The following is a 22,272-nucleotide window of genomic DNA, read 5'->3' on the forward strand; positions in this document are numbered from 1 at the left end:
CTTCTGGGAGTTAAATTACTAATACAGCAACACCAATAAATACTTCAACTTTTTGTTTAGAGGCATGAATGATTACTTAATAAGTTTGTTATTGAGTCCTTACTTAGCGACTGTGTCCATTTAGAGTTCAATAGCATGGGACAAGTTCGATGATTTTTATGCTTTAATGAGCATCTCAAAGAGAAAACATGCATTAAAGCTGTTGCTCACCACAGTGTGTTGGACTTTCGTCGCTCATATCCCCACAGTCGTTGTCTCCATCACATAGGTATGACCGAGGAATGCAAATGTTCGTGGACTGACACTTTGTTTGCTCTGGCTGGCAGGTTCTCTCAGCTGGAATCATCACACATTCAAACACAGTTAGCACAATAAAATAAACACAGAATATTTATTAGTAAAACCTAGAAATTTAAGTTCACGCCGGATAGCCATTTCTTTTTCATCTTGTCTGACATTATATCAAACCAGACCTTTCCTGTTTTAGGTCAGCTTAGATGATAAGCTATTTCTGTCTGATAAATCTTGGTGATATATTTATCAGCAGGATAAAGCTTGCTGATAATTTGGTAGCACTGGTGCCTTGCAGAAAGAAGCTTTCGGCGTTTAAATCTGGCGTTCTGAGTGGAGTTTGTGTATTCTCCCAATGCAAGAGTGGGTTCTCTCTGGGTACGATGGCTTCCATCCACAGTCCAAAAAACATGACTGCTAAGTTAATTGATTTCTTTAAATTGCCCATTGGGTATGACTGTGTGTCTGGGTGGTTGTGCGTCCCTGTGACGGACTGGCAACCTGTCCAGCTCTCGCCCACTGACAATTTTGGTCATTCTACATTACATGTTTAGGAAATGTTTAGTCTGATTTAAGGTCAAACTGGGAGAAGAAAAAAAAACAGTTTATGAGTCTTTTTTAATAATGTAAGTAAATATCTGGTTTCAACTGTACCTATCACATTATCTTGTTAAAAAGAAACTCACGGCAGTTTTGCTCGTCGGTAGTCCCATTGTCGTAGCAGTTGTTGATGCCGTTGCAAACATAGTCCTTTGCAATGCAGCGGCCGTTGTTGCAGGCAAACTCTGTACTGGGTTCACAGGGTCTGAACAGACAGCCAACTTCATCGCTGTTGTCCCCACAGTCATCGTAATGGTCACAGCGGTAATGGTAGGGAACGCACCGCCCATTGCCGCAAGTGAACACGGTGGGCTCGCAGGTGTGAAAGGCTGCCGATCAGAATCAACAACGGGTCAGATCTTTACTCAAAAGAGAAAAGAGTCCAAAGGAGATTCACTTTCACCAGTAGCTCATTTTACCTGGCAGTGCAATAAAGGAAGAGAGCAGCTGTGGGACTGCATGTAAAAGGTAAGTACATTAAATTATGTTAGTATTGGTCACTGCTATTAATGGGGGATTAGTAGTTCATTCACACAATGCAAGAATACACACCAGCATAGCTGAAGATCGGTTTATCTCCTAAGAAAGCAATTTGTTAAAGGAAAGAAAAGGACTAATTTGTTAGTATTAGTGATGACAAATAACTAAAACTACAGAAAAGACTCTAATAAGATGGTTATGACCCAAAAAAAAAACAAAAAAAACTTTTATTTCAAGATCTTTTCAGAAGAACCTACCACATACTCTTTCCAGCTCGTCGCTGCCATCTCCACAGTCATTGTCATTGTCGCATATCCACTGGGGTCGGATACACCGGCCGTTCATGCAGGTGAACTGGCCTGGCTGGCAGCGAGTCCCGTTGTCAGGAATACAATACTTGCCGTCAGCCAGGTACCATCGACCTTCTGCTGGGCACTGACACTCAGCTCCGTTAGGTCCTGATAAAAGCAAGATCACCAAACATTTACACGGAGGATCCAGGTGAAGGAAAGGTTTATCTGCCACAATTTAAATTGCTACTTTATACCTGGAGTGCAGATGTGGCTGCAGCCTCCGTTGAACTGCTGACAGGGACTGTCGCACCGCTGTTGCTTCCTGCGGGCCAGAACCTGAATGTCCATTGGTCGGGATGGGAGGTTCTGAATCATGACCCTCTGGTCAGAGCCGTCGTGCTTGTTTGCCCGATAGATGCTGCGGGTGTTCCAGTCGGTCCAATAGATGAACTGACCAAACATAGTCATTGCAAACGGGTAGATGGCTGTGCTGACAATGACCTCACGGTTGCCTCCGGATAGAGAGGACCGCTCAATCTTCTGTCTGATGGCAGAGTAAAAGCATGGCAATGGCAGAAGCTTTGAAAGTAAAACACATGCAAATTAAAAATGTCAAAAGTGGATTTTAATGAGGTCTTACAAGCTTGCATCTGCCCAGTAGAGTCTCTCCTCTTCATAGTCCAAAGTCAGACCATTTGGCCACACCAGACTGCTGTTCACAATATCAGTTCTGAAATTTCCTCCCAAGGTGGCTCGCTCAATCTTTGCATGAGTTCCCCAGTCTGTCCAGTACATGTATCTATGCAACAAGAAAGGAGCAACTTAAAAAAAGGTAGAGACTGATATACACATCAGTAGGGTTTGCTATGTAATCCTTACCCCCTGCAGGGATCCAACATGATGGCCCTTGGCCTCGACACATGGGCGATTATTGTTTTTTGGGCACCATCTACAGACATCGAGCTAATGCTCTGGTTGACGTAGTCGCTGTAGTAAATTCTTTTGTTTATCCAGTCATAGGCTATCCCGTCAGGAGCCCCAAGATCTGTCACAACCATAGCACAATTACTTCAATTCCTACCTCATCATAACAATCCTCAAACCGTAGGAGTACTGAACTTACCTGCAGCTACTACAATGGGAGCTGTAGTGGGAGAGGACAGGCTGATATAGCTGATCTTGCTGGCTCCTGCACCTGAGCTCTGAGTGAAGTAAATCCTGTTGTCTGTAAGGTCGAAATCAAGAGCAATGGATGTGCGAGGCACATTGACGACAGGAAATGGCAGAGCATGGTCCTCAGGATCGAGTCTCAGACTGCGGACTGTGCTCTCAGTGGTGTAGATGAGGTAATCCTCCTTTGACATCTCACAGCTCTCTTTATCTGTGGCAAGATCACCAAAAGCACAGCTGCACTTTTTGTTTTGGGCACCCTGACTAGAGCCTGGAAGGGCAAAGCAGAAGTGGCCACAGCCGCCATTGTTTTCCATGCAGGGATTGTAGTTCAGTTCCTGTGCACTGGTGGGCTGTGTACGCTGGTCAAAGATAGTAACATCCCTCAGCATGTTTATGTTGTCTCTAATTACAGCCGGTTGCTCTGTCCTGCCTGGCTCTTTGCTTGCTTGAAAAACCTTTTTGAGGTTTCTGTCCACCCAAATGATGCTGTTCTCAAACACTGTGATTCCATAAGGAGTTGGGTAGCGGCTGCCGTACCTAACGATCTCTGTCTCTCCTCCATGAGGGCCGATGCGGGCGATCATATCCAGAGAGTCATCCACCCAGTAGACATATCCAGTATGCCAGTCCAGAGCAAGGCCTCGTGGGGTGATTATCCCAGAAGACACTAAAATCGTGCGGTTGGTTCCATCCAAGAGCGCACGCTCAATTTTGGGGTGCTGACCATAATCGGCCCAGTACAGGTATCTGTTTCTGGGATCCACAACAAGGTGCCGCGGCATATCCACCTGCGTCTTCAGCAGTACTTTCCGGAAAGTTGTGTTCAAACGAAGAACCTCGACATACGTCTCGGACAGAAAGGCGTTGGTGAAATACAGGTTACCTTGGGAAAGAAGTGGGAAAGTTTCAAGTTTATTATGATAATATTGGTTTAGAAGTCATAATTAATGAAAAGGTGTCGTATGAAAACTGGATAAATAAGGTAAATAAAGGTGTCCTAGTTTGATGGAGCTCTGTCTGTAAGGTTAACTGAATTTGTAGTTGATTTTCAGAAACAAAAAAAATCTGAGTAAGTGTGCCAGGTGTAGGTGAAAATCATAACACAGCAGCTTACCTGCAGCCCAGTCCACAGCAATGCCTCGTATCCCGTTGCGTCCTATTCCAGATGTGACCACACTGTGTAATCCTGAGCCGTCCGGCTTTATACGTCTGACCCCGTTTTGTATCATCACAGTGCTGCTGAAGTCGCACCAGTAAATGAAACCAGAAGCCATGTGCACGTCGACGTGGAGAGCATTGCGACCTGTAAGGGGAGATTTCAAAACTCAGCAATTCAGTTGATGTTTCATAGAAGAAGAACCAAAGCACATTGCACGGGTCACACATTATGTTTATAACATGGTAAAAGTCGCTGACCTCTTCCAGCCACGGGGACCATTGCCTCAGAGTGATCCGAGCCTTCAAGACTGAAGCCTTTTATAGCAGACAGAGTGGAGATGACGACGTAGGACTTGTAAGGGGCACAAGTCCGGTTGTCTGCGTTTAGCTTAAAACCTGTCGCACATGCACAGGTAAAAAAACCTCGTGGTCGAGGAAGACAGAGCTGCTCACATGCCCCCATGTTGTCGGTGCAGCCATTAGATGTACCTGCAGATGCTGAGTTTAGAAATAAAAAAAAGTGTTTTAGCAGGTCAAAGCTTTCCAAAACACAAATCAGAAATCAGCCACAAAAACTATAGTGCATCTCTATTCAACGGAGAAATAAACTGTGACAGAGTTTGTCACTCACTATCTCTAAAATGAACTTTTAGGACTCTAAGTCCCGACAGGTTGTCTCGCATCACAACCCTGTTGGCACCAGTGGACTTGTCTACGCGCTCGATGACCTCAAAGTCACGGTCGCTGAAGAACAGGTAGTTCTGGTAGACGGCCACACCCCAAGGGTGGGAGAGACCCGTCACTATGGTGATGCGGTTGCTCCCATCTGGATCACCGCGCTCGATCTGTGGCAGTTTGATCAAAAACACAAGCAAAATGTTTTCAATGGGTGTTTACATCAAAGTGAAAGTACACAGTACATCTTATAAAATGTTTAGAGAGAAGAAATGGAATAAAAACTGACTTTCCCAGTGCCTGTGACAGCCCAGTACAGCTTGTTCTCTTGGATGTCCACAGTGAGGAACTCAATGTGATCAAGGTTGTTGGTGAAGAGCGTGGCCGGGTTCATGCCATCCATGTCTGCAGCTGCCACCTTGGCAGGGATGCCACTTTCTGTTCCCTGGTCTGTCCAGTAAAGTTTGCTAGATAAAATTAAAAATAAATTTAGAGTTTGTCATTTTAGATTGTTTAAACAAGGAATTTTGTTTTTCCAGTGGATATTGACACTCGCTTCAATCCTCAGACAACATTTTCACAGTGACTTTTCCCTTTTGTTCTGGAGTCGATTTGCAATATTTTCTTACAAAAACATGTTTATCCCTGGGACAGAGAACTCGTTTTCTTCCTGAATGCTGGCAGAGGTGGGCATTTCTTATTAAACTTGCATGTAATTGTTTGATTGGATGATTGTGGCGACTTCAGACGTCAGGAAATTGCAGTCAATTTATCCATTCCCTATCTGATATTTTGGGTGAATTATTTAGATTCATCCATTTGTAATACAAGGAAGCCATGTCATCATCATCTGGGCCTTCATAAAGTGTTTAAATATCTGAAATAATTATGTCATTACTCTGGCATCAACTTTACTCACTAAAAGCAGAAGATATTTAGGTTAACAAAAACCAAGGCTTAAAGAAATTGGTTTAAAAGCGCTAAATTTGCAATCATATCATTTATGCACTGTCAAATACTTTTAATGAGAGGCAACAGATAGCGTCAAAATGATTGGAAATTTCTCTTTCTTTATCCATAGTGTAATGCATGCCAGTTGTGGAGAACTACTCGTGTTTTCCCTTTCTCTTGGTTATTAAACAAAAGATCAATTTGGCTGCTTGGAAGCACTTCTGGTTGTAAAACGCAGTCACAGTGTTGAAATTCTCACCATCACACTTAAGGTAATACTCCTCTAAAACCACAGTTGGAATGCTGCAAACATCATGTGAATGAAGCAGCTGACTGACGACTGCTGTACACACATGCAGAAAACTTAATAAAGCAGCTAATAGCTAGTAAGACTCCCGCTGTTGATCTATAAAGTCCAGGGAGGCAAAATATATATAATTAAATCAGTTCAGTGAAACTGATGTTTATTCTATATTTATGTTTTTGTCTAAGTGTCAAAATAAATTTGAAAATAAATGAATGTTATATATTACATTATTATAGCTGATACATGCTGTATCATTAGTGTGTTAATGCTGTGGTACTGTGACACTGAGTTGTTTTTACTTTATCATATCTGCGTAACTGGATTTGTGATATGTTTAGTTAAAAAAAAAAGGATTCTTGTTAATAAAAACATTTCCCTCCTGTTATTTAACCCACAAAGAGAAAGGAAAGCTCTTGTTTCTTGACCATGAGCTTATGGGGTTTTAGATGGCAGCAAGTCTTGTTAAGATCTCTCCTGAAGCCGACCAGATGGATGCTGTCAGGGCTCAGCAGCAGTGGATTTGAGCGGCGGTGCCAGGACGGTGTTAAATGGGGCTTACCCACGTGCCGGATCCACAGCGATGCCAACAGGACTGCCAGCGCCGGTCGGAGAGCCGTTGTTTGTGATTATAGTTTTCCGGTACTGTATGTCTCCTCTCAACTTTAAAACCTGGCCAAGCCAAAACAAACAAGTAAGCAGACAGATAAACAAATGAATGAACGACCAAATGCGTTAATCTCACCTCGATGGACTGCGTAGCTGGGTTGGTGTAGTACAGATTCTCCGTGATCCAGTCCAGGGCCAGGCCAACAGGAGAGCCGAGAATGGCTGCGGGGGCAAACTCCGTCCTGTTTGTACCGTCTGACTTCACCCTGTGGATCTCACCCTGTTGGACAAAATTAGACATATTAACCTCACCAGTCGCTTAACAATAATGGCTTGTTTGGATCAGGCTTGAACTAGCTCCGCATGTTTTGAGCAAATGAACAAAAAAAAGCTGTGGTTTTTGTCTTTCAGTCTGTCGTGTTGATTGAGATGGACTCACAGGGTGTTCCACCCAGTAGATGGTTTGTTCCTTGTTATCGAAGTCAACATCGTAGCCGTTGTGAAGACCAGCGACTGGAACCATTGCATCATTGCTCTTGTCCTCTGGGTTTAGTGGAATACCGTAGATGATGCTGTCTCTCACAACCACCAGAAAGGGATCCTCAACTAGCAGAAAATAAAAACTAGTGTTAATTTTGTCAACAAAAATGTGTCACCACAACCTTTTTTTCCTGAAGAAAACAAGATAAAACTACATTAAAGCTCTCCCTAAGAGACCAGATTTACAATAAAATGACTGATATTCTTACAATATGATAGAAAAAAGAGAAAAATGTTGGAGGGAGATGCATTCCATTCAAATCTGATATAAAACATGTGGAAAGGCAAGAAAACTTCAACAAAATGTATTGTTTTGGAGAATGAATTGAATCAACTGAAATATTTAGCACCAACGTGGTAGTCACGGAAAAACTGCAAGTATTTATATTCATTGTTCAGGTAAAACTGGTCTAATGTGACGTTGCACCTACACCTTCTCTAAGTCTGCTAAATTTAAAATTTAGATTAAAACTAAAATGACTATAGATGTCAACTAAAACTAAAACAAAGGGATTTTTTTGAAAAACTATTACCAAAAAAATGACTCAAACTTTTTAGCCAGAATTTATATTTATAAAGATGAAAATTTATTGACAAACAAGAACACAATTTAAGTGCAAAAAGAAATAAACAAACAAAAAAAAGAAAACTAAACAGATCCTTTAGTAAAATTAGGCATAGGTGTTCAGTTGCTTCCTACGTAAATATTTGGTGCAAATTAGGGATCTAAAGCTGGAGGACCTTTATCTATAAAGAGGATTGACTGGTGAAAGCCGGTTCCACAATCTGATTTGCTTTGTCATCAGAGATTAGAGTCAAAGAATAGTTGTAGGGCATTTTCATTCTTGGATAATCATTGGCTTCAGGGAGAGATTGCAGTCTGCTTGGTTTGTAGGGGCTGAAACCTGAGATGAGTTAAGCTGCTGACCTAAGGTGGACTCCTTGGACCTTGCATTAAAGGTCCCTTGTCCTCTTGAGACCATGAAAGACATGCTCATATGAGTCTCAATATTTATGACCTGAGCAGCAGGTTACAAGAAAGTCTAAATGGGAGGCTGTTGACAGGTACCTGATTCAATCTATGCTACAGATATGCTGTTTAAAAAAGATTTCTCCTCTTACAAACACTAAGACATCTCTATGTACAGAAAGCATGCAAGAATCAAAGTGGGAGTAAGAGTTTGTTTTTTCTTCTTTCTCATGAAAGTAATCACTGCTGAGATGAATACTTGATGACTATTTCAACTTATCAGCAACATTTGACCACACTTCCTTTTTTATCAATTTAAGTGATGAGTGTTTCCCTCCTGTTGGCAGCCTGCATACCTCTGGCACAGGTGAACTGGTCAGCCGCCAGAGTCCAGCCGGAGGGGCAGGCGCATGAATAGTATCTTGGTCCCACAGCAGAGAGTAGGCAGATATGAGTGCAGGCGCTCCCCAAGCAGTGATTTCTCCCTACAAATTGAAGAGAGTCATCTTAGCTGGCTCTCGCGAGTTATAGGGCATATTAGCTACAGCTGATATGTAGCCACAACAAACATTAATGCAAAGCAGATGCAGTCAAAAGCAGATATTTACATATTCTACTTAAAAAGGCACACACAATCCTTTTCTTGCCCACTGTCTGATATTAAATTTAAGATTAATCTAAATCCTGTTTTACATGAGAAAGGCCTATAAATAGTACTTCAAATATTTATACTTGCTAACAGCCACAATAATTAGAGGAAATAAATCATTAAGACATATTTTTAATTCAAAATATTGCATTCAGGATCACTTTGCCATTAAGCAATTTGGGAAAGCCCAAATCTTACAGCTTCGTAAGATTCGGATTTGATTGATTTGATCAGATAGAAACGGCATCAGTTCAAACAACTTGACTGAAAAGCTAAAGATGGAAACAAAGATTTATAGTTATGCCTGTCCTACACATCAAATTAAACTAAATTACACCTTCAGAAATCACTACAATACATGAAAAAAATCTAAACATATAACTTTTTAAGTATAAACCACAACAGAAAAGGAAAAAAACAAAAAACTATCCAAAACCAAAGCTCATACAACAAAATTTGAAGTTATTTATCCTTTTAACCATCAAATATTTTCTTTTCCATCAATTTTTGACAAGACTCTGATAGGTTAATAAGCACCATATGAGTTATACAGAGGCACACCAACAAGAGATCAGAATCTTAACTGTTGGCATCCACATGTCTAGTTAGGTAGATACAATTTCCAGATACCTGAAGCTGGATATGTGTATCCTAGCAACTTTCAGCCATCTCTAGAACCAGTCCTGTGTCCCAGAGATGAAAATGTTTTCGCCTGAACAGATGAGTTGTACTGACATGGACTGAAAAACCATTGAGCAAGGAAAAAGCCATTACTCTAAACTAAATTGCACTTTGCAAATGCACACGTGAACTTTACATTTTGGACAGAGGTTCTGTTGTGTGATAAAACAAAAATGGAGGTTGTCTCGCTATAATCCGCTCTGCTACATTTGGAGGAGAAAGAGCGAAGTCAGCGAGGCTAAGAAGCCGATTCACGTCTGTAAAGTACAATTGTGGCAGCATCATGTTGAGTTGGTGCAATTCTCAAAACAGATGACATGATAAGGAAAGAGCACATCTGGGTTAAGCAGCATGTTGGATACTGTTGTAATACCTGCCGGTTGCCTGGTTGGATGCACTGCCACTAGGCCCATTGGCTGAGGGAGGTTGAACAGCATCACTGTCTGGTTCTCCCCATGCCACTTATGAGCTCGCATCACTCGGTTAATGTATCTGTCGGTCCAATAGACAAAATCCTCAAAAATGGTAATTGCGTGGGGATGCTGCAGTACCTTTTCATAGAGAGCAGCAGAAGAAAAAAAAGGTGTCTTACACATGCTATTCAAAGGTATGCTCAGTGTATTCTGCACATGCTCCCCTTGAGAGAAAGACTACGACCTCATACACTTACCAAGTCGCTGGCAAGGACTTGTTTTCTGTTGTTGCCATTGTAGTCGCAGTAATCAATGAAGTCCAAATAGGCATCAGCAAAGTACAGCAAATTATTTGGATAGTCGATGGTTAAACCATTGGGCCAGTAGAGTTTGCTGCTTATGATGACTGTCCTGAGTTTCCCATCCATGCTTGCCCTCTCAATACGGGGGTTCCTTCCCCAGTCAGTCCAAAACATCAGGTGAGCGCTGCAAAACAGAAACAATCTTTTTACTGCTGACTCTTTCTATGCTGTAAAGCTTCAATATTTTCAGTGCTACGCAAAAATAGCAAATTTTTTCATGTCACAACCATAAACTTCAACAATATTTGGATGGGGGCTTATGTGATGGATCAACACTAACATCACTGTGAAGTAGAAGGAAAAAGATGCACAGCTTTCAAATTTATTTCACAAATAAAATGAAACTCTTTTACAAATGACAAGTAAATGCATATCTATTTATCTCGTTTATTCTGACACATCTGCTATACAGCTCTGGAAAATTAAGAGACCACTGCAAAATTATCAGTTTCTCTGATTTTACTCTTTATAGGTATATGTTTGAGTAAAATGAACATTATTCTTTTATTCTATGAACTACTGACAGCATGTCTCTGAAATCCCAAGCAAAAATTTTGTATTTATTTGCAGAAAACGAGAAATGTGGTCAAATTAACAAAAAAAAAGATGCAGTGCTTTTAGATCTCAAAAAATACAAAGAAAACAAGTTCATATTCATTTAGAAACAATAATCCTAATGTTTCAAGAAGAGTTCGGAAATCAATATTTTGGTGGAATAATCTGAATCAGGAAGAATAGTTTTTATTGAAGCATGTTCACATCTTAAAAAAGGTCCAGTCAAAGCCCAGACCAAAAACAAATTGAAAATCTGTAGCAAGAATTAGGAACTGGTGTTCTCCATCCTATTTCTCTGAACTTAAACTACTTTGTAAAGAAGAATGGGCAAAAATGTAAAAGATTTGAAGACTCCACCTGTGGACAAATTCAAACCCATTTTTGTTAGCCTAAATTTTTCTAAGCCTAATTTTTGATTTCCTTCCACTTCACAAATATGTTGTGTGGGATGTCTGTGTTGGTGGTGTGACAAAATGTGAAAATGTTTAAGAAGGGCAAAATACGTGTTGCTGACCTGTCTCTGGGATCCACCACCAGACCTCGAGGGTTGGTGACATTTTCACTAACTAAGACGGTCCGGTGTGTCCCGTCCAGCTTAGACACCTCAATTGTCTCCAGGACGTAGTCGGTCCAGTATAAATTCCTGCCCACCCAGTCCACTGCAAGGCTCTCTGTCACAGTCACTCCACTGTCAAATATCTGCACACAAGATATAATCTTAAATTAACATATTTCTAAGATAACCGACTGAAAGGGTTTTACTTTTTATTTAACTCTTTAATACTTTTGTAAATATAAAGCTGTTAACGTCAATACAATAAATATTTCTACTGTGGAGACTTTAAAGATGGAAGCAAAAAACAGGAAAAAAAGGAATTGAGGAAGAAGAGAAAGAAAAGGAAGACAAGACAAAGGAAGGACAGACACAAGGAAGGATGGACACAAGGGAGAAAGAAAGGACAAGGAGAAATGGAAAGAATGGAAGGAAGAATAGAAGAAAGTACACAAGGAGAGAGAGATGGAGGTAGAAAAGGGAGGAAGACAGGAAAGATACAACAGTAATGAAGTAATGAAGGATACAAAAAATGAAGAAGAGAAGGAATAATACAGTTAAAGAGAACAGGGAATAAAATCTGAAAATAAAAATATTCTCCAAAATCTTTTTTTTTTTTGTTTTTCCACATTTATCCAGACGTGGAACATAATTTCAAAATCAAAATCCATCGTTTTCCGGACTTTAATGTATGCTTTATTTTTCCCTGCGACTTACCACAGTTCTCTCGCTGCCATTTATGTGAGAACTCCAGATCCGGTCCTGGCTGGTATCGGACCAGTACACACGGTCCGACACAGAGTCAAAATCTATAGCCACGACGTTGCGTCCGTCTCGAATCAGTGACCGGATCACATTCGGTTGAGCGCTTATTTCATCTTGGATAATCTGATTTCGACTGGCCACAAGTAGAAAGGCTTGACGAGAATCTAGGAAAAAAAAAAAACCACAACCGAACCCAGTTACTTGGTATGTTTATTTCTAATAAAAAACACTTATCAGTTTGTGTGCATCTTGTCTTGAGTCCCCGGTAGTGCTTAAAAACAAGGTTGTGTGTGAGTGTGTGTGTGTGTGTTGACAGCAGACACACAAGAAAACTCTTAACTAGACCCTACTCAAATGTCTGTCCTTTGGGAATGCACTTTTGTCCAAATAATGTCCTATTGTATTGCAAAAGCTTTCAGTCAGTTATCTGTGAAGGAAGAGGAGTTCATGTCAGGCACGCTCCCCTTATAAACAGCCCTTTGTTTGTGATTATGTCCTAATTACTGCGGCGATGGCCAGTGACTGACATATATGTTATTTGCCTTATCTTTTGAAATCAGAGCAGCAAAGAAACACAAGAAAGAAGAAAGACAGTGTGTCTGTCTGGAGGCCTAAGGGCCAAGTTCCACTTATTTCCCCCCCTCAGCTGGACGAGTGGAGAAATCAGATACATGTCTGATTGGTGAAAACATGTATCACAGTAGAGCCGATATATTTCCTTTCATAATGAAATTATTCAAGTTATTTAAATCTTAAGGGATGAAGAAATGCTACACTCCAAAGGCTGGAGACATTTCTCCCCTCACCTGAAGCCTTGCAGGTACGTTGGTCTGCTTCAAGAGTGTAACCGTCCAGGCAGTGGCAGCGAAACGAGCCTCTCTCGTTAAAGCAGTGCTGGCTGCACAGCCCTGGGGGATTACACTCGTCTATATCCTCACACGTTTTGGAGTCGTTGCTGAGCTGATAACCAACAGAGCACGTGCACTGGGCCCCAAAAGGCCCCTGTATGCAACCGTGAGTGCAGCCAGCGTTGTTATCAGAACAGCTCTCTTGGTCTAAAAGCAAGAAAGGGACTATTAAGAAGAGACCATCTTAAAAATGAAGACTTTTCAGCACATGCTGCGGTAATGATGGTGGAAAAACATTAACAAAGAAAAAAAAAACTACGGTACATCCTTAGAATTGCTGTCCTGAGCCAAAAGCTAGGTTATAAATGGTGATTGTTGGAAATTTGCGACATAAGCAATGACCAATGTCATTGCATCTGTTAAAAACGAATCATAGCTACTGGCAGCATTTCTACCAATGATTGAGAGTTTCTTCCTACCTGGTAAAGGCTCATCTGAAAGTTGGAAGAGAGGCAAGAGGAGGTGGGGGGGAAATCACAGATAATTTTCAGGTCAGTGCAGGACAAATCAGACATGCTTGATTTAAACACAAGAACACAAACATTAGCAAGTGACTTTGAACACAATTTTTCTGTGATACGAAGCAACTGCTTTTAAAATATTACAACAATTAGAAAAGTGTCAAATTAAACAAAATCAGCTTGAAGTAGGTTGTTATTGTGTTTGTCGTTAAATGGATGAGTATTACTGGAAAAACACAACAATCATGTCTTAATGTACAAGAAACATCTTCAATCAAAGAACTAATGTGTCAAATGAGCATAAAAACATAGAAAGAATATGAATTGCGTGTTATGTCATTCTTCCATAATGAAGCAATTATTCTTGTGATTAAATACTGTATGACATGAGCTCAAGTGATCACATGCTTTAAAATGGCTTCAAATTCTTGCTAAAAGAGAGGATCTGATTAGTTTTAACTGGGCTGGACAGACAAATGGTCGCTTCAGCATATAACGTAAAGAATTAATTAGTTTCACTCTGTAGAAATGAAATACTTCAATGTTTTCTTTAAACAAGACTTTTGTGCCGTTCTCAAACTGAAACAAGAGTTACAAAATGAGATCAACAACAAAAGGTTTACCTTAAACCAAAAAAAAAAAAAAAAGACTAATTGTAAAAGAAATCAATATTGAAAATGAACCCAGAAATCAGCCGGACACAATATTGGTTTATTGGTCAAAACTAAAATACTATTCAGTTAGTGAGTGTGCCATAGCTAAGCACAAACAAGTTGACCACACATCCAGATTTCTACAAAATTAGTAAAACTCCAACAAAATCCATCAGAGGTGAATTTTTTGGAAGTTCTTTAGTTCCAAAAATGTTAAATTTTCACACAACTACTAATGCTATGCACAGCTTATGAAATGTCATGATACATGGAGGGGGGGGAGGGGAATAATTGTTGTGTATAAGATGAAAAAAGCTGAGGATACAACTTACTGCAAAGCGGAGATTCATCAGCGCCGTTGGGACAGTTGGGTGTGTTGTCACACACTGTGGTGAGATTGATACAAACACTGTGACCAGGACACTGCCACTGCCAGCTTGGACACCGGAAAGGCGGCATGGGACAATCTCTTTCATCGCTCATGTCTCTGCAGTCGTTGTCTCCGTCACAAATCCAGCTGCGCAAGACGCAGTTTCCATTGTCACAGCGGAAGAGAGAAGACGGGCAGGTCCGGGGAGGACAGGCGTGGTGTTCATCGCTGCCGTCCTGACAGTCTGGATGTCCATCACATTCCCATGACGATGGGATACAGCTCCCATCTGACTGACACTGAAACTCATTTTCGTGATGGCACATCCCCGGGGGCCTGGTAGCTAAAACGAATCGGGACAACGCCGCAAAGATATGGGTCAAAATTGTTTGACAGTGAAATGTCCAACATGGATGCCAACTTTCGGCTGGACGTCCAGGTCATGGCTTTTAAAATGATTGGTACTGGAGTTCCTGGACAAAAAGTCAACTCTTTTACCTGAGGTTGGCTCACTGGCTGTGTTTGTGTCAACTGCATCACCAGCAAGCAGATTTTTTAAACCATTTACAACATCTTTTTGAGTCAGAGTCAGAGTTTTCCCTTTACAAACTAAGGATTTTTCACCTTTTATAATAACGTTCATATTAAAAGAGATAATGATGTTTATCCCCATTAGTGTCAGCCTGATTAGTCATTTAAGAGTCAAACAAACTGTGGTGGTATATGATAGTACTGTGTGCTACGTAGATGTTGTACTGTACTATTATTGTATTTTTTTATGTACATATTCATCTGTAGTTGTTCTTGCTGTCTGCAAAGTAAATTGTCCCTTAAGGACAATAAAGTTTATTTAATCTAATCAACTCTTAGCTGCTCAGATGTCCTCCAGCAGAAAACACAATGAAAACACTTTTCATTCAATTTGAAGACTTTTAACCAAAAATACCAACTTAATGAAGCAAGAGAGCATCTTTTTGAGTAAGTTTTGAAAGCAAATGATTAACTGGAACTGCACAGAAAAATTAGTTATTGAGCTACATCGAAATAAAGATTAAACATGTTAACGTTTGGCTCCATATTAAAACTTCACAATCACAACACAAAGGAGCATCACTTAATATTCATGAGGTTAGAGGAATATCCCATTACATCCTGATTAGCTTTGACTTGATTAAGCATTGTCCTGTGGGTTCTTCACCAGCCTACCTTTGAATGGCAGGGATCAATATCTGATTAAAAAAAACCAGATCAGGACATTCTTATAAATGTTCTTATAATACTGAGTAATAACTCAGCAAGGAGCAATGACCGCTAGGAGAATCAAAAACACTTACGACAGTTTTGCTCATCAGAGTGATCGCTACAATCGAAGACCCCATCGCAGCGGTAGAAGGAGTTGATGCACTGGTGGCTGCTGGTACACTTGAACTCACTCACAGTGCAGTTGTAGACTGAAAAATCCATAACAGTGCTGATAATTAATATACCGCTTTAATAAAGCTTACAGGGCCTAAAAAGTAGATGCTGAAGTGTACAAAGGGACGGATCTTTAACAATTTATTCTGCAAATGTATTTCTGATTTAATAAATGAATTCAAGGCTTTCATTCATTAGAATAAGCGTTAGGGAGAATGTGCTTTAATGGGTTTATAGATTTGAGTAAATTAAAATTAAACCTGCTTAAATATATAGTTATGCTGAAAATGGGAAATATTATATGCTTTGCATAATTGCAACACAAGATCAGCAATTACTCACTGCATCCCTGCTCATCTGCTCCGTCCACACAGTCCCTGTCTCCATCACAGACGTAGTTGGGGTCTATGCATCGGTGGTCAGGACACTGGAACTGTCCTGGGTGGCACGTACTACCCAGATCTGGATAACATCATTTTAAAATACAAATATTAGCCCTTTCTTTAAATTTGTTTGTGACGTAACACAAGGAAAGAGAGTGTTTGAGGTTTTCAAATATATCCACATTAATTAATTAATTTATCAGAGTCCTACAAAGACATAATCCCATAATCTGAGTTTCCCCAAAACCATTAAATCTACAGTAAAAACTGAAAAATCTCTTTAAAAATCTTTCATTATTTTAGTATGTTGTAAAAATAGATACATTCGGTCATCCTAAACGACACAAAACAAGAAAAGCTTAATCTATTTTAATGTTTGATTGTAATGGGAAAAAAAATAAACACATGTACACATTTGGTTTTATCTTTTTTCCCAAGACAAACAGCTAAGTGTGAATTACTTGATGTAGAAACTTTTATGATGCCAATAATTATATATTTTTCTAAGCTGTATTTCAAGGACCGTTGTAATTTTCTTCTATTTTCTATTGATTTACAGTGAGTGTTTCTACACGTGTAACAGTGGCAATAACTGTGATGGGGGGGGGTTTATAGATACGTACAGCAGTCTGCTTCATCGGACCCGTCTCCGCAGTCGTTATCTGTGTCGCAGCGCCACGTGTGCGGGACGCATCGGTGGTTGGCGCATGTGAACTGATTGGCGGGGCACGTTCCTGGCACCCGTGTGGGGCAGTTGATCTCGTCGCTGTTATCAAAGCAATCATTGTGCCCGTCGCAGCGCCACCCTGCTGGCACGCAGCGCTGACTGGCACAGGTGAAGGCCAAGGGGGAACAAGTAATGTCTAGAAGTCAAAAACAAGCTGGTTTTTTAAATGAACCTTACCAACACAAACCCAGAAAAATGACATGAAAAGATTTAAATAAGTCAGATTACTGTTTATTCCACAATGGAGTTCGTCGGTGTTGTCATGGCAATCGTCAACACCGTCGCATCTGTAGGTGCTTGGGACACATTTGCCGTTGCCACAGGAGAAGGAGTTGGCTCCGCACTGCATTGTTGGGGGCTCGTTGGAGGGGTCCTCGACACACGCCTGCTGGTTTGGCGACAGCTTCATGCCGTACGGGCAGCCGCACACTCTCTGAGAATCCGGAGCTGGGAAGCAGAAGTGGCTGCAGTCTCCGTTAGGATTTGCCTGCCTGTTGCAGAGGTTAGCACCTGCGAAGGAAGAGTCGGGGATAATTACCGGGAATGTGACTGATGAGAGCGAGGTGAAGTCACGCATGAACGAGAAAGTGAGAGGAACAGAAAATGAATCTACTGACCGATCTGAGAGTTGGAGTTGAAAGACTTGACATGCATGATGTGGCTGATTCCTCTCCTAATAACTACCATCTGCCCGCCATCGGTCTTACGCACACGGACAATGCCACCCAGGCGCCAGTCAGTGAAATACGCAAAGCCTGAAAGGAGCAGCAGAGCGTGAAATATGCTACAGTATCTTTCATCGCCTCCTGCAAAAAGCAATTACTTCTTTGACGTGATTATGATAAAAGTTAAAAGAAAAAATATTCAAGCGCATGAGATGTAAACAACTTGCCTTCGAAAATGGTAAGGCCAAAAGGATGGGAGATCTGGGTTATGCGATCCAAGGAAAGCCTGTTTTGTCCATTAAAGTTGCTGTGCTCAATCTTGTCGAAGAAGGCATCTACCCAATACAGACGCATTGAGCTGAGCAGTGATCAAAACAGAGAGGCATAAAGTATTATAAATTATTTTTTTAAAAAAAAGTACCATAGGAGGAGGGATGCTAATTTGAAATGATTTCTAATTATAACAATTAGAGATGCACAGAAAAAAAGTCAGCTGATAACAAGAATCGACTAATGTCACATTTGTCCGTGTCTGTATCTTTGGTTGACCTTCCAGATACGAAAATCCAACCTTTTCTAATCAGTGAAAAACCTATAAAACCCTCTTCAGAGCTGCAGCTCTAACTGCAGAAAGAAAATTTTAACTTAGCAGCTGTCAGTGATTTTTTTTAAAAAAAATATCTAATTTGAACACAAAACTTGGAAAACCTAGAGAAGAATCAGTATTTTGTTTTTCTACAGAAGCATCAGATGTTCATTCAGGCATTGAGTTAAGACAAATCCAGTTTTGCCAGACTTTCGAAAATTTCACAGTTCAGGTAAGGTTCAACAGGAACTACGCATTTAGTTAGGCTAAATGTGCTAGTCAGTAATATGAGATATGAGATGCTAAGAAGAGCTTGTATTGTTGACTCTATTATTACCTTGTTTTATTCAGAAATATTAGAAATACTCTTTCAAACTGCAGAGTTTTGCAACAACAATGTCCTGTCTCGCGTACAGTGTCGATTTAGAAAAAAAGATCCATATGACTCTTATTTGGCCATAATAAATTACCATATAACGTTATATTTAGAAAATGGAGACTTATGAGTATTGTTTGTCTGTCCTGTAGGGGAAAATAAGTTGTGATTATGTGATAATAATGATAAACTCAGATAATGTTTGGAAGCACCAAAAACTAGCAGCATGACTGGGACTGTTACCTTTTCTGTGCATATCTAAAGACAGTATTTTCTTTTATCCAAGTGAAAAAATGTTATAACTGTTTTGTGATGCAGCTGTCCTGGATACTTAGACATAAGACATTTGGCTCACCTCCAGTCAATTGCTAATCCATTTGGCCAGCCCAGGGTAGTGTTTACAATAGACACGGCATGTGACCCGTCACCCCAAGCCCTCATAATCTTTGCAGGACGGTACCAATCAGTCCAAAAAATATACCTGGTAAAAGAGAATTAGTAAAAAGTCTCATTTCAGCATTTAATTAAAAAAAAAATCTGAACACTAATAGTATTATTCATTTAAAATTTGTCTTCACATTTAAGCCAGCTTCTCAGTGTTAACTTCAATACTGGCCTTCATACAGAGCTAATCTCAAAGGCCTAATGGCTTTAAGACTATAGGAAATAATTGCTTGTTCTAGATAATATTTAATTCTATTAGCAGATAAGTAGTATATTATGTTAATGAAGGGGGTGAACCGCTATTGCAGCATGTAATGTAACATAAAATTCAGATTTTGTGCACACTCTTAGGCATTGTGTAACAAATGCAGCTCAATCAGCCGATGTAAGCTGACTAGATAACATTCAAGCTCATAACTACCCAAACGGAAAATGACAGGATCAAGATCTAAATTGAATCTAAACAATTTATTAAAATTCAGGTTTTTTTGCATAGTTCTTTCAGTGAACTAAGCATTGCAACATCATTACAAAGTTATATAACTGTAACAGACATGTCTGCTTCCGGGACCTCATTACCAACATTTCAGAAAACCCTCTGGAGATTGTTTTGCTTTACCCAATCAGAGGATGCACCACGATGGCCCTGGGGTTGTTCAGGTTCTGAATAATGGCCCTCCTGGACTTATCGGCGAGCCTCATGACGGATATACTCCTGTATCGAGGGTCCGTCCAGTAGAGGTTTTTGGAAATCCAGTCGTAAGCCAGATCCTCCACTCCCTCCACTCTGTTGGCTGCTAGTATCTCCCTGCCTGCGCAGATCAAAGCAGTCAGAGGACTGTTTTACTCAGAGATGAAAGAGGAACACATTTAAATAAATAGGCTGTCAGCTTGCATTTTCCTCTCAGGGGTCGGACAGAAGAAACTAGAGCAACTCTTAGAACAACAGATGATCAGAGCAGGGGTGTTTCTGTTCTTGAATCCATGCACATCAACCATAGTTGGCTGTTTCTGCACTTTGGGGGAATGGAAGATGATTCCTTTTTTATCTGTCCTCATCGTGATACTCCCTTAACTTCCAAAAATTTTTCAGTAAATGGCATGGTACAACAATGGCAGCAAAATTACTGTATATGCTGAAAGTTTATACTCCATGCTATTATAAGGTTAGCTTAAGAGAAGCAAAAAAGATTTTCACCTGTTCCATCCACCTTCTGTTTGTAAATAATATCTTTTGCTGTGTCAGAGAAAAAGATAGCATCATCTTCAGCGCTAAAATCCACTCCGACAAAGTAGGAGGGCGATCCGGTGACGGGCAGGATTATGTCCTCCTGGGAGGAGAGGTTAAAGGGGATTCCTCTCACAGCCAGCTGGCTCGAGAAAAGCAGAAACTGCCTCACAGCTGCGAAAAAGACGATAGAAGAATCCATGAGCCAAAACAGATATTTATGCCAAAGAGAGTGAGCTTTGTTAAAAAAAAAGGAAGTTTAAGAAAAAGAATTGCGAGAAATCTTCACTTACCCAAACAGCGTTTGCCATCAGCATGAAGGTCATAACCAATGCGACATTTGCAGCGATAACCAAGGCCTCCATTGTCGCTCCTGTGACTGAGAACGCAAATCTGCTCACATCCACCTCTGCCCAAACTGCAAGGGTTTGGCGCTAGGGAAATGGTAGAAAAATAAAAAATAATAGACAAATGTTTATTTTAAAATATATCCCTTAAATTTGCTGTAAAATTTCCAGTAAAATTTAAATGGCACTTTTAAAAGGTGTGAAAAAACTACAGATGTGATGAGAAATCTGCTATTCAGAGGCCCCCTAGGTCACAAACTAAAAAAACACCAATCCTCTTTCAGTCAGTGAATGCACCATGTACTCACTACTAGGATATGCTGACAACAACACTCTTCAATACGGACGCTGATAATGAGTGAAGAACATTCAAAGTTCTAGCATTGATCAGGTGTTTAAAGAGACAACTTAAGCAGTATTAGAAGTTGTTTAAAAGAAAACCATAATTTCTACAGAGGCATTCAGGCTGCTTTGAGAATCAGACACAATTTTCACTTCTTGCCATTTCATATTTTTGCAGTTTTAGTCAGTTTTAGCGCAACTTTTCAGGCACATAAAGGAGCTGTCTTCCGAAAGGTTGGAAAGGTTTTGTTGAATGTATGAACGAGCAAAACAACCCAGCAGATACTGACTGACAACGAAGCCAGAGGAGGTTCATTAAGGCCTAAAGAAAGGGTGATAACAAAATGGTTTAATGGTTTAATCTTTTACCGAAAGTCGCTCTGTTTGAGCATTCAAGCTCTGCCTGTCATAAAACATGTTGGATTTGAAAATGCTGGTGATCTTTTTGGAAATCTCAGGCTATACTGTTCTACATTCAATAACGAACAGTCATACAGATTGTTATTCACAATTATTAAGGCAAGTATGACTACCCATGCTAGTACAAGATGCCGAAGATAGATTAAAATGTCAAATCTAAATCATTTTGTCCTCTTTTTCAAAATTCTAAAGCTCTGTTTCACAGTGACTTCCTTCAAACAATTACTGACCACTCACAGGAAGCTAGTAAGACACTTTTATATGTCTTATTAGCTTCAAGATATCAGGAAAACACACAGTTTTAATAATACTGAGGCTTAGCATCACTAAAATCTGTATCAGCAGTGGGCATCACAGGTTGAGTCCATGTAACTGGCATCCATCCATCCATCCATCCATCCATCCATCCATCCATCCATCCATCCATCCATCCATCCATCCATCCATCCATCCAGAAGAATCATGATGAAACGACTGAACAACCTCAGCTGACTGCTTTCGATATGGAGGAATAGTTTAAGTGCAAAATCAAGCTCCCCACCCTTTCTCTAAGCCTATATCTGTTACCTTATGGAGGAAGCTTATTCTTTGGTATCCCAGGTCTTGTTCTTTTATTCATTATCTAAATCTACTAACCATAGGTGAGAGTCAGAACATAGATAGATCATTGATAGCTTCCCGTTTTGGATCGGGTCTTTCTTCACACAGCAGACTGGAGTAATGTGCAAATTACTGCAGACGAACCTCTGATTCTTCCGTCCATCTCCCACTCAATCCCACCATCACAGTCCACACATAAAGACTTAAACTCCCACATCCAACAGAACCAAATAACTGCTGCAAAAAGAAAAGATGAGGTTCCCTCAACCGGATAACCTCCTCTCCAAGACTTCAACTTGAAATCCTGTCCATGAACACCACAGA

At 40.3% G+C, this 22,272-nt stretch overlaps 1 protein-coding gene across 4 annotated transcripts in view; it reads right to left on the reverse strand.

Moving 5' to 3' along the window:
• Window positions 1-22,272, reverse strand: part of lrp2a (low density lipoprotein receptor-related protein 2a) — a 55,130-nt gene that overhangs the window by 18,890 nt on the left and 13,968 nt on the right. For 2 of the 4 annotated variants that reach the window (XM_007546437.2, XM_016668626.1), the window contains exons 15-48: window positions 20,533-20,673; window positions 20,210-20,413; window positions 19,631-19,823; window positions 18,923-19,048; window positions 17,833-17,963; window positions 17,558-17,695; window positions 17,169-17,450; window positions 16,837-17,076; window positions 16,173-16,292; window positions 15,749-15,865; window positions 14,377-14,757; window positions 13,350-13,364; window positions 12,829-13,077; window positions 11,975-12,186; window positions 11,219-11,403; window positions 10,045-10,273; window positions 9,748-9,925; window positions 8,401-8,529; window positions 6,974-7,140; window positions 6,671-6,814; window positions 6,488-6,597; window positions 4,960-5,137; window positions 4,627-4,840; window positions 4,254-4,493; window positions 3,952-4,140; window positions 2,788-3,720; window positions 2,544-2,709; window positions 2,305-2,463; window positions 1,919-2,208; window positions 1,629-1,829; window positions 1,444-1,470; window positions 1,311-1,346; window positions 978-1,220; window positions 211-336 (exon numbers count right to left, since the gene is read on the reverse strand). In XM_007546437.2, the coding sequence (XP_007546499.1) occupies window positions 211-336; window positions 978-1,220; window positions 1,311-1,346; window positions 1,444-1,470; window positions 1,629-1,829; window positions 1,919-2,208; window positions 2,305-2,463; window positions 2,544-2,709; window positions 2,788-3,720; window positions 3,952-4,140; window positions 4,254-4,493; window positions 4,627-4,840; window positions 4,960-5,137; window positions 6,488-6,597; window positions 6,671-6,814; window positions 6,974-7,140; window positions 8,401-8,529; window positions 9,748-9,925; window positions 10,045-10,273; window positions 11,219-11,403; window positions 11,975-12,186; window positions 12,829-13,077; window positions 13,350-13,364; window positions 14,377-14,757; window positions 15,749-15,865; window positions 16,173-16,292; window positions 16,837-17,076; window positions 17,169-17,450; window positions 17,558-17,695; window positions 17,833-17,963; window positions 18,923-19,048; window positions 19,631-19,823; window positions 20,210-20,413; window positions 20,533-20,673 (6,693 nt within the window). The remainder of the gene's footprint in view (window positions 1-210; window positions 337-977; window positions 1,221-1,310; window positions 1,347-1,443; window positions 1,471-1,628; window positions 1,830-1,918; window positions 2,209-2,304; window positions 2,464-2,543; window positions 2,710-2,787; window positions 3,721-3,951; window positions 4,141-4,253; window positions 4,494-4,626; window positions 4,841-4,959; window positions 5,138-6,487; window positions 6,598-6,670; window positions 6,815-6,973; window positions 7,141-8,400; window positions 8,530-9,747; window positions 9,926-10,044; window positions 10,274-11,218; window positions 11,404-11,974; window positions 12,187-12,828; window positions 13,078-13,349; window positions 13,365-14,376; window positions 14,758-15,748; window positions 15,866-16,172; window positions 16,293-16,836; window positions 17,077-17,168; window positions 17,451-17,557; window positions 17,696-17,832; window positions 17,964-18,922; window positions 19,049-19,630; window positions 19,824-20,209; window positions 20,414-20,532; window positions 20,674-22,272) is intronic. The other 2 variants (XM_016668624.1, XM_016668625.1) reach the window with 2 other exon arrangements.

This window comes from Poecilia formosa, unplaced genomic scaffold (assembly GCF_000485575.1).
Source record: "Poecilia formosa unplaced genomic scaffold, Poecilia_formosa-5.1.2 Scaffold16, whole genome shotgun sequence".
Taxonomy (NCBI): Eukaryota; Metazoa; Chordata; class Actinopteri; order Cyprinodontiformes; family Poeciliidae; genus Poecilia; species Poecilia formosa.